Raw genomic sequence first — 11,687 nt, 5'->3', positions numbered from 1 at the left:
GGAGCCTATTGCTCGCCGACGCAGCGCCGCGTCCGTTCATTCGTCGCGCGCTCCTCGTGGACGGTGTCTTCCTTGTCGTCCCGTCTCTTTCGTCATTCATCGCCGACTGCGTCGACCGAGAGAGCACCGCACATCGTCTCCGCGAAGGCGCGCCAGCCAGAGAAGAAAGATCCGGCACGAGAGAAAGAGGGAAAGATTCTCGTCAACATGAGGAGCTTCGTCGGCGAATTTTGTCTCGCGGCGCTTTGCCTCGCTGCGGCCTGCCTCGCCAAGATCGAGGTCGACGAGGGTGTCTTGGTGGTCACCAAGGACAACTTCGACAGCGTCATCCAGGACAATGAGTTCGTGCTCCTCGAGTTCTGTAAGTATATCTGTCGATATTTATATCTTCCCAATTGTATCTTCCTCTTTCTCTCTTTTTCTTCGGAGTATATCTGTTGCTCCGAGGAACTGCACCCCGGTCCAGCTGCACTTTCCATCGGGAATTTAGATTCGCGATTAAATGAATTAGGAGAAAAATAGGATGAATCTCCTCGCGACAGAGTCGCATATGGTCGAAGAAGAAGAGAGAAAGAGGTCTTGATTAAACGTCATCGTCCACCTGTGCGCGATTTCGACGTTTGCCGGTTTCGCTCCCGCAAGATCCAGGTGCAAGTACACGTCATCACTCGAGCATCCTCGAGGAGAGATAACAGGAGACCGGTAGACGCGATATTCTGCAATTTCTCTTTCTCTCTCTTTCGCCTCCCCGTTTACGATGACATCAGAATGATGAAGGTGCACCTGGCTCCTCAGCGTAGAAAGAAAACGAAGAAACGTAAAAAAGAATGAACATCCGTTTCGACGTCACACTTGGATAATATCTGTAAAATTCTAATCAGTAAGATGTTTACGAGATTTTAATCTTTTAGATATCTTTCCAATGCCTTTCAATAACCTATTGAACTTTTCGAAAATAATAACTGATTTTGCAGATTTATGCATCTTGTTTAAGTGTAGAAAGTGTAAGAAAGTGCAGAGATGAGACGAGTCTCTTTCTTTTTTTTTATACCGTTATACACGTCTTTGTAAGTCGCTAATTAAGACCGAGACGGCGAGACGTCGAATGGCGTCATATATTATAATGATTCCATGTTAATGATGATTGCTTATAATCGAACAGTACCCAAGAATAATCTAATCAAGTCGATCTAATCATATCCGGTTTGAACGATCGAACGATTAACGGTGCCTTTCTCGGGATCTGAAATATATTAATTTTATCAATTTCCAAATCAATAATTGCCATTTTATCCACTTGTATGATTAACCATATGGTATTCGTGTAATTCGATAGATTGCGACTATATTTCTGAAAGATTTCAACATAGAAGTTGTGGGATGGTAATTCATTTTTTTTTTCCATAATATATAATATATATCTTATTTTATTTTATTAAATAAGAATTTTGGTATATAAAAGAATTTTTCCAAAATCTTCTCTTTATGAGACTTCTAAATTCATTGGAGCCATATTTCTTTAAATAATATTAAAAAAATTTATGTGTTGCGAATGAGGATTATTGTCAACTAAATTTTTCCTGGATAATAATGGTTTTGTATTTTGTTAAGATAAAATCTAAACTATATATTATATTTCTTTGTCACAGATGCTCCATGGTGCGGACACTGCAAAGCTTTAGCGCCTGAATACGCTAAAGCAGCAAAGATACTGGAAGATGCCAAGTCAACGATCAAATTAGGCAAGGTAGATGCAACAGTTGAAACTCAACTCGCCGAGAAGCACAGTGTGAAGGGATATCCTACTCTGATATTTTATCGTAAAGGAACCCCGATCGACTATACCGGTGGCCGTCAAGCTGACGACATTGTCAACTGGCTGAACAAGAAGACTGGTCCACCTGCCAAAGATCTGCCAACAGTCGACGAGGCAAAAGCGTTTATCGACGCGCACAATGTCGCTATCGTTGGATTCTTTAAGGTATAACAATCGTCAAATATTATTGAACATGTCTTTTCGAGTTCAATGTCACTGTGTAGTTTATTCATCATTATTCATCGACTAATGTTTAAATTTTTTACATTTTGAACTATTATACGTTACAATAATCAAGAAAGACCAAATTCTGATATAGTAGTTAATTTCTTGATGTTTTTTTATGTTCTATATATATATTTAATGATTTTACTTTAGGACGTCACATGTGATGCCGCCAAAGTGTTCTTGGAAGTTGGTAACATTGTGGATGATCATGTGTTTGGTATTACTAACACCGATGAAGTGTTGAAGGAATACGAAATTGAAGATGGGAAAATTGTGCTGTTCAAGAAGGTATGCCTAACATTACTGTATTTTGGAATAGCAACAATCTCGAGCGAAATTGATTTCTACTTTTTTAAATAAGATTTGCAAATTAAATTAATTTCTTTTTCTTTATAGTTTGACGAAGGAAAGGCCGTCTACGACGGAGAAGTTACCATTAAAGATGTACAAAACTTTATTTCCGTACACTCGTTGCCTCTCGTCGTTGAATTTAACCAGGATACGGCGCAAAAAATTTTCAGTGGAGACATCAAGAGCCATTTGCTAGTCTTCCTAAGCAAGAAAGCTGGTCATTTTGAAAAGCACATGGATGGAATTCAAGAGCCGGCGAAAAAATACCGCGGCGAGGTATGAAACATATTTGTATATTACACTCGTTTTATACATCTCTTTCTCAGAGGAATCTATTTAAATATCGTTTTAAAATATTTGCGAACATAGGTTCTGTTTGTGACGATCGACTGTGACGAGACCGATCATGAACGCATTCTCGAGTTCTTCGGTTTGAAGAAGGAAGATGTACCGGCTATGCGGCTCATTAAGCTCGAACAGGATATGGCAAAGTACAAGCCTGAAAAGTCAGAGATAAGCGCCGAGAATATTTTAGAATTTGTCAGCGCTTTTGTGGATGGCAAATTGAAACGGCATCTGCTTACGCAGGATCTGCCCGAGGATTGGGATAAGAATCCTGTTAAAGTCCTCGTCGGCACAAACTTCCACGAAATTGCCTACGACAAAGAGAAGGACGTTCTTGTTGAATTTTACGCACCTTGGTGCGGCCATTGTCAGCAGCTCGCTCCTATTTACGATAAAGTATGTTTTCTTATTGAAATTCGCTTGTAAGCACCATTGATCTAGCTTTGTTACATCGTTAAAACTGTTGGTTTTAGCTTGGTGAAAAATATAAGGACAATGACAAGTTGGTCATCGCGAAAATGGATGCCACTGCCAACGAATTGGAAGATGTAAAAATCAGCAGTTTCCCCACACTCACTTTATACAAGAAAGAGACAAATCTGGTACGAATCTTTTGATTTTGTTCAATTTTGGGTATGTTTAGAATGCGTTAATTTCAACAATTCTTGCTCGTAGGCTGTGGAATATAACGGCGAAAGAACGCTCGAAGGTCTTTCCAAATTTATTGAAACCGGTGGAGAATACGGTCAAGCCGCGGAAGAGGTATGTCTTGGAATTGCATTTAAATTACAAAAAGAGCAGCATAAATACTTTAAATTATGATGAAAGAGAGAGACAACAAATTATTTGCTATCCCCGTATCTTTTTTGACGAACTTAAGGCATAATTTTCTTTAACGCGTTGCTTACTTTGTTTTTTTTTTTCGTTTCATAGGCTCAAGAAGAAGACGAAGACGACGACGTGCCAAGGAAGGACGAGTTGTAAACGCACATAATCATTATTATAAGAAGTAAAATCAACATTGACTTGTCTCTTATATTTCCTGCATCCAGTCAATGAACTCCATAATTTTTCTCGCTTTACAACAAAATATCTCATTTATTATGGGAATAATTCTCAGTGGTGCATTCTCACACACTTGTTATTTTAGGAATTAAGTTAACGTAAATGTGTACAATTTATATAACTAGAAAATTACGTTTGCAGTTTCACACAGGGAGTTATTGTCACAATATCGAGTTTAAATGTCGTGAAGCACAGACATTATCTTTTTAATTGATATAGCTTTTTAATAAGTAAATCATAAAAATCTGCGATATACTCGAAGCGTTTAAAATGATAAGGATATCGGAAATACGTATTTTTACTACAAGATTATGTCACTTTGTTAAGACTCGAGTTTCAACGTGACTCTCTATCCTCTGGAAACTGCAGTACTTGTATAATTTCGCGTTTATATATCTCCACATACACACGTCGTTAATACGGAAGGGTGAATCGTTAATCTAAGAAGAAAAATCTTGAAAAATCATGAATCCATACTTTATTTTTTATAAAAATACTTATTTTTATCAACACATGGAAGCATTTATTGCTCGTTGCTGCGTGCAAACGAAGGCAAGTCTTCGGGCACTGCAAGAGCTAGTGGTTTACAAGTACATTTCCAATTTACAGCATTTTTAAAACTATCGCTGCGAGTGATGGTTTTAGATATACATAGTTAGGATAGGCAGTTGTTTTTAATGTCCTTCTAGTTTTTGATTGACTGAAACTCTAGGGAAAAACAAATTAGCGATGAAGCACATATTGTCGAAAAAGAGAGAAAAGTAAATTATATATATATATATACACCCTATTAAGTCTTTATTACATATTATTCTTAATATATAAAAAGATTTTATTCTATTCTGATTTATGCCTATTTTCTTATCACTACTATACGATATAAATTATAAATATATGTTTTCTACTGTATGTACTGTATATACATGCCCATACACATAAATATAGTTTTAATTATTTTTTAACACGTGAGTTATCAAACTCGTGTGTTCACTTTGCGTTCAGCAAGTAATATATAATGCGTTTGCGTAAACAAGCAAAAGTGTGACGAGTAATCACTTAATCACGCTGATTCATAGACATGGGAATATATTCCTATGTTTATGCACTGATTATATAATAATTTGTATAAGCAAGTACTTATACATGCAATGTCTATTATCTATGTCTATTATCTTATTGCTTAGAGCAATAATTATGTTCAGAAATTAACACTTTGAGTGGCAAACATTTTATCTTTCTCTATTCTTCTGTAATATGTTATTTATATATATATATATATATATGTATATTTTTTTATTAGGATCACGGACAAACGGAAATAACGAGCCATATGTTAAATCTGTCAAATTTGTACAAACTGTTACATGACACTCTATTAATCACGGAGAAGGTGAAACAGATACTGAAAACTGATTGCGACGAAGCGGCATTCGTTTTAAAGCCGTGGCAGGTGAAGGCCGTTGTTGAAAAACAAATAGATGACGAGGGCATTTGTAATTGTAACAAAGTATGGATAATCCATTCAATTATATCATATATTTTATATTTGTTTATATAATTTTGATGCATATACATATGTATAAATACTCGTTTTATACTTGTTATATTAATTAGATGACGAATGGAAATGAAGCTGAGGAAATCGCCGCAGGGATAGGAAGAGCGATAATATTGGCACAGGAATTGCGGAAAAAGTTAAAGCTTAATGTAGCTTCGTCGAAGAAAAAATCTTGGAGAAAAGATTCGGTTGAACATGTTTATTTGCCCAATCTTACATTGATTAACGATCATAAGCAAATGTCGAGAAATAATGTTTTATTGCAAAAAGCGAATGTCGCGAAGAGTCCTGACGGCAAAAAAATTGCACAAATTAAAACCAAGAAAGTAAATTGTAACTTTCTTGACAATGCGAAACAAAGTAATGCAACTGATGAGAAAATACAAGATACAAAATCGAAAACGTCGTCGACGAAGGTTGCGGTAAAATTAAAGAGGGAAAAAAATTTTATACTAAAAAATAAATTACACGTGAAAAAGATAAGTTCAGTAAATAAATTACAAGCTGAACGTAATCATTTCAATGACGATTTGCAAAATGTATGTAATATAATATACAATATATATACACATTTGAATATATATATTATATATATTTCTTTATTATATATATATATTTATATAAATATATGTGCATAAAGAATATATATATATATATATATATATATATATATATATATATATAAATTTGTAATATAAAATTATTTCATATCGCGCGTTTTTATTTCAGTCAGAAAAGTCTTCAACACCCGAAGCATCAGCTGCTGAATTGAACGATTTAATACGCAAAATAGCAACGCGACAGTCCACCGAGAGTGCGTTAATTCCTTCTCCCGACCGTGATAAAATTGATTGTCCGTTACATGGACATGATGCGCATCAATTTGTTCAAGAACAAATCTCAACGATAGACGTAGTGGAAGCGCTCCAATATTTTAATGTACCCAATGACATAGTTAAAGTACTAAGATCTTATCACACATTTCTAAAGACAGAAACTAATGATTCTAATAATAAGGAGGATAAATACGAAAAATCACGTGATACTTTTCTAAAAGAATTCGAAGCGATGGTAAGTAAAAGAGAGATTGAATACGAGAGGAGAAAATGACGTATTTTTTAAAATTGTACAAGATCACTTTTATAATATTTGTGGTTTGATTTTTATGTCATGCAGAATATAGCTACGCAAGATTGTTTACAAGAGGATCATTTACTTAAAGCAACAGCGGAATCAATATCTATATTTAGTAAAATTTCTAATGATGATTTAGATTCGATCCAACTAAATGATATGAAGAATACGCTTGATCAATTAGGAACCTCTTTGAAGCGATATAACATCAAGAATCCTGTAGAACCCGCGATCGAAACACCATTCTGTAATTTTTCTTTAACAAGAGGCTGGATGTCGAACGGTATATGGAACATCTCCTGTATGGAACATTTTCAAAGTAAATTTACTTTATACATATAATACATTTATTGACTAGCATTTTCAATTCTTAATTGTTAATTTTGTTCAAATATATCTTGTGTCTCGATTTATCGTTTCAGATTTTTCTCAAGCGTATAACATAAGATACCGTAACAGGAAGCAATTATTGTCGCTGTTCGAAGCGATACAGAAACTGCAGCGTACAAAATATCTGAATACATTGATTGTCATTATTTTATGCGACTTAATACCTACTATCAAGTCTAACATCGACCCTACAAGCGCGGAATATGCATCAATTTACAAGGCGATGTGTATCCTTCATAAAGGTTTAAATCCCAAAGTGCCAGTTTTAGTTAGAACCGATTGAGATCAAGCCATATACTACTGTACGTTACTATAGTAACCACCATGTATGTACATTTAATTGATTCCTATTAATCTCTTGCGAGAATAGAACTCAGACAGTGAAAAATATACACATATAAAGAGTTGTATTCTTCACTATAATATAATTTTTATATATCTCATTGTGCCTGGAATCAAAGTGCTATTAACAAGTATTAATCAACAAGTAAAAATAAAAGTTTTAATGTCGAACTGAACGGTTTCCACGACTATATACTGAATCTGTATTTCTCCTCTTTCTCCGCCCTATAATTTGCAATTATTTATTGTATACAATGAATGCGGAGTACGCTTATACGAGGAAAAGAATGCATTTCGGGAAAAGATACAATTTTTCCGACTTTGATAAGACCGAGGTGGAGATCAAGTCAAACCCGACGTTGATGAACAATTACATCAGAATGGATCCCGTGACGCATGCTACGCAATTCGGTAAAGTTTACGCGGTTCACGAGGTATGATATATATTTCTTTGAACAATATTTCTAAATAGATATACATTTAGATATACAAAGATATACATTTTCATCTATATGTATACACAAATGTATATATATTGCAGGTAAATACAACTACCGCGACATACAAGGACAACAAGATGTTTCATTACGAGGGCGGCTGGCCGAAGGACATAAACATGAAGGATTTGGAACAGACGGTCAGATATAGACGCAAGATCGAGAAGGACGAGTTATACATCCACACGATGCTGCAATTGCTACCTGTAAAGAAAAGATATTTGTCTTTTTCTCTTTCTTTTAATTTTTTTAAAATGATCAATTGAAACGCTCTCGTCCTTTTCAAGTCGATGGAGCACTGCATTTTGCAAAACAACGCTTGCAACATCTATGAACACTATTATGCCGACGTGGAGGCGAATCCATTGATACAGAGAGCCTTTTCACGCACAGTGAACGTTTACCGTGATCCTTTGCCGACGAAACGGCAAATTGCTCATCTGTCGTGGTCGCCGGATCAAGGTAATCGCTTCGCTGCCAGTTACTGCAACGACGATTTCAAGAAGAGCTCCAGCAGCAATTACGCGTCGTACATCTGGGAAGTAGGTGAGCATGTATACGAAGCGATTAAAGTTGTCGCAATCGCGTGGATGAATAATATATTGAAAGAAATTCTATTCCGTAGAGAACCCAAACAACCCCTATATGATGCTAAAACCATTCTGTCCGATTCTAACATTGGAGTACAACCCCAAGGACAGTCATATTCTGATAAGTGGTCTGGCGACCGGACAAGTAGCCTGCTGGGACATCAGGCGAGGATCGGAAGCGGTGGATATCAGTTCGGTCGAGTTCAGTCACCGAGATCCCTGTGACAACATTTTATGGATCAATTCCAAGACCGGTACCGAGTTCTTTAGCGCCTCGAAAGATGGACAGGTATATATGTATATATAGTTGCTCGCGTGCTCATGAGACATCCGTAATAAGACTGCGTCATACACTCGATCTTGTAGATAAAGTGGTGGGATACCAGGAAAATGCAGATTCCAACGGAGACGTTAGTGATAGACTTGCAGAAGCCGGAGGATCAGAACGTAGACAAAGCCATCGGCATCTCGGCTCTTCAATTCGAACCGTCAATTGGCACGCGTTTTATGTGCGGTTTGGAAAACGGTATCTAGATCCACTGACAATGAATGATTCATGTGTAATTGTATTTTATTATTCTAAATTTATATCATTCTGCGCTTCTATAGACTCTTTGAGGAATAGGAACGAGATAAATTGTTTTACAAGTAAAACATTAATATTGAAGATTACAAGTGATTAAAAAAAAATAGATTATTTACGCGATATCAGATAGTTCTGCTAGTAATACGAGAGCTAACAATCGCATAAATAATGTTAATAAATGCTATTAATGATTGAACTCATAAAACTAAGAACTTTTGAATTAATTGAATTTTGAATTTGTAAAAATATTGTGTATGATGAATACGTAATTCTAATATCATTTAGGTATCGTGATATCGGGCAATCGCAAGGGTAAATCACCTGGCGAGAAGATCGCGACGAGATTCAAAGCGCAATATGGACCGGTTATAAGCCTGGAGAGAAATCCGACATTTGTGAAAAACTTTTTAACTGTCGGCGACTGGACTTCCAGGATCTGGTCGGAGGATTGTAGAGAATCCTGTATAGCGTGGACACCGTTAGTGTTTTTAGAAATAAACTATTACAGAAAATTTTTTCGACAAATTTGTTGAACAATTAACGACGTGAAATATTTCTACAGCGGTCACCGAGATTTTTTAACCGGCGGTGCCTGGAGTGTCACTCGTTACTCCGTCTATTATCTGATCAAAACCGATGGCACTTTAGATGTGTGGGATTTTCTAATTCAACAGGACAGTCCGGTTCTCAGCGTAAAGGTATTACGCTATCGTGACTTGGGTGGCTGTAATTTCGAAATTTCACATCAACCTATTTTTAAAGGTCTGTGACGAGAGTTTGACTTGTTTACGACCACACGAGCAAGGGCAATTGGCTGCTGTCGCAAACAAAAAGGGCTCAACTTACCTGCTAGAATTTTCCGAAGCTTTAACAGTCAATCAAAAGAATGACAAATTGCTGTTAACTGCGGTAAACTTAAATAACAATAGAGAGATTCCGAAAAAATCGTTTTTTTTTATATTATTTATTTTTTATTGTATTTATTATTATTATAAGAATTACATATTTGAAAAAAATGTGCACTCAAATATCTTCCTATATTACCATATCAATTTCTAAAAATACATTTTTAAATTTTATCATTTTTATTATTATTTGAATAATCAGTTTTTCAGTATTATGAGTTACATTTTTGAAACTAATAAAAAGGGAAGATATTAATTTTTTAAATAATTTTTTTATAAACCATTTAAAGATACCAAATTAAAAAAAAAATTATTTCTTCTATTGTAATAATATTTTCAGACGCAAAGATATAATTGTATAAGCCAATAATATATGCGAAAATTAAATAGAAAAATAGATTTTATATACTGCAAATTATATTTTTAACATATTTTATTACCCTAAAACTATCGATTTTTTATTTCAGCTTCTGGATCGTGAAACGCGTAGAGAGAAAGTGATTGAAGCGAAGAACAGAGAGCAACGATTGAAAATGAAAACTTTAAAGATGCACGGTGAGTCGGATTTAACCGATGTTTTTTCGAAGCTGGATGAACGGGAGGACACTAAAGAATCTTCGGGCGATTTGAGAAATAGACTGATATCACAATGTGAACAAGAATACGAAAATATGATTAACACGGTGGGCAAAACATTTTGTCATTAAAGTTTAATTAATTTCGCGCGCAAGATATGTTTTTAAATTTCATATTTTAATTTTATTACAGGAATTAACACGACAAGTGGAAGCGAGTAACGTGGAATTAAACAATAACGTGGTGCAAAATGACGCTATTATATAAATTGAAATAATTACGTAAGTTATAATGTAATTTATAATTATACAAAAATAATTAAAAATATAAATAGTAAACTCTATTTCAAAAAATTAATTGAGCTATCAAGATACATTGTAATAAATAAGTGATCCGAAAGAGGAAATAATTTTGAAACAATCAAAATGCAAAGGCACACGTTCAAAAAATATTAATGATAAAATATTCTAATTGTATATTGCTTTTTTTCTTTATATAAGATTGAAAAACAATATTTCATAATTATTTGTCTTTTCTTTTGTCTTTTTTCTCACATTTTTGTTTTCTTTCTCTTTGTATTTTTTCCTCTTTCTTTAGTGCTTTTCCTTAATGCTTTTTCCTATCGATTTCTCATCCTTGTCCCTCTCGTTTTCGGGCATCAAACGAGCGGAGTTACGGCGCAATAGAGGGTGCCGACAAAACCTACGAAGGACTCTTTTGGTTTTTTCAATATTTTCAAACTTGTGAGTCAGTCAGTTTAAATCTTGACCTCGACGAAGTGTGGTGAATCTTCTCTAGTTCTTCGCTCAGTTATATATACAGGTGTGTAAACGTGTTAAACTATTTTTTGCTTCGATGATTGACATTTAATAAGTGTTACAAAAAGGGATGAATAAATGAGCACGTTTTTTTTGTCTTGCAATTAATGATAGAGATATTAATAATAATTCGAACTATAAATAACGATTACGTGACAGATTTTCAAAAATTCAAGATCACGATTCTTAATTCAGTTCTTTTAACTCGAATAAGATCCAAGATATCTTTTTTTACTTTAGGTTAGACTATAATTTTAGATTTGGAAATATATGTATATTGATTGATAATTGAAGGTGATCAAAGGGCAATTCTCTCTCTCTCTTCCATTCGATTCCAACACAAAGGCTTTATTTTTGTTTATTACGAGAAATATAGATTATACTCTTCTGATATACGCGAGGTCTATCAGAGAAGTAAATAAGGGATTAATTAATTTAATTCCTTTAAAATTTTAAAAGCACAGTATACTGAAGTTTCGATTTGTT

General features: G+C 34.7%; 3 protein-coding genes across 3 annotated transcripts; all 3 read left to right on the top strand.

Moving 5' to 3' along the window:
- The first annotated feature begins 1 nt into the window (after position 1).
- Pdi (protein disulfide isomerase) lies at positions 2-4,651 on the top strand. Its single transcript, XM_085481793.1, has 8 exons — positions 2-361; positions 1,650-1,981; positions 2,195-2,332; positions 2,441-2,671; positions 2,765-3,136; positions 3,214-3,342; positions 3,416-3,502; positions 3,674-4,651. The coding sequence occupies exons 1-8, from the start codon at positions 208-210 to the stop codon at positions 3,722-3,724; spliced, it is 1,494 nt and encodes a 497-aa protein (XP_085337919.1). The 5' UTR covers positions 2-207; the 3' UTR covers positions 3,725-4,651.
- A 39-nt stretch (positions 4,652-4,690) lies between these two features.
- On the top strand, positions 4,691-7,400 carry LOC146723526 (uncharacterized). The gene is made up of 5 exons (XM_085481794.1): positions 4,691-5,312; positions 5,420-5,902; positions 6,093-6,434; positions 6,540-6,816; positions 6,920-7,400. The coding sequence occupies exons 1-5, from the start codon at positions 5,136-5,138 to the stop codon at positions 7,168-7,170; spliced, it is 1,530 nt and encodes a 509-aa protein (XP_085337920.1). The 5' UTR covers positions 4,691-5,135; the 3' UTR covers positions 7,171-7,400.
- Positions 7,401-7,472: 72 nt separating this feature from the next.
- Positions 7,473-11,045, top strand: LOC114933005 (dynein, axonemal, intermediate chain 2). The gene is made up of 11 exons (XM_085481792.1): positions 7,473-7,663; positions 7,771-7,932; positions 8,014-8,272; positions 8,352-8,605; positions 8,683-8,842; positions 9,188-9,380; positions 9,465-9,600; positions 9,665-9,811; positions 10,275-10,490; positions 10,576-10,664; positions 10,981-11,045. The coding sequence occupies exons 1-10, from the start codon at positions 7,484-7,486 to the stop codon at positions 10,648-10,650; spliced, it is 1,782 nt and encodes a 593-aa protein (XP_085337918.1). The 5' UTR covers positions 7,473-7,483; the 3' UTR covers positions 10,651-10,664; positions 10,981-11,045.
- The last annotated feature ends 642 nt before the right edge of the window (positions 11,046-11,687 follow it).

This window comes from Nylanderia fulva, unplaced genomic scaffold (genome assembly GCF_048542155.1).
Source record: "Nylanderia fulva isolate GAGA-0341 unplaced genomic scaffold, ASM4854215v1 Scaffold19, whole genome shotgun sequence".
Lineage (NCBI taxonomy): Eukaryota > Metazoa > Arthropoda > Insecta > Hymenoptera > Formicidae > Nylanderia > Nylanderia fulva.
This window is presented reverse-complemented; position numbering and strand designations above follow the sequence as displayed.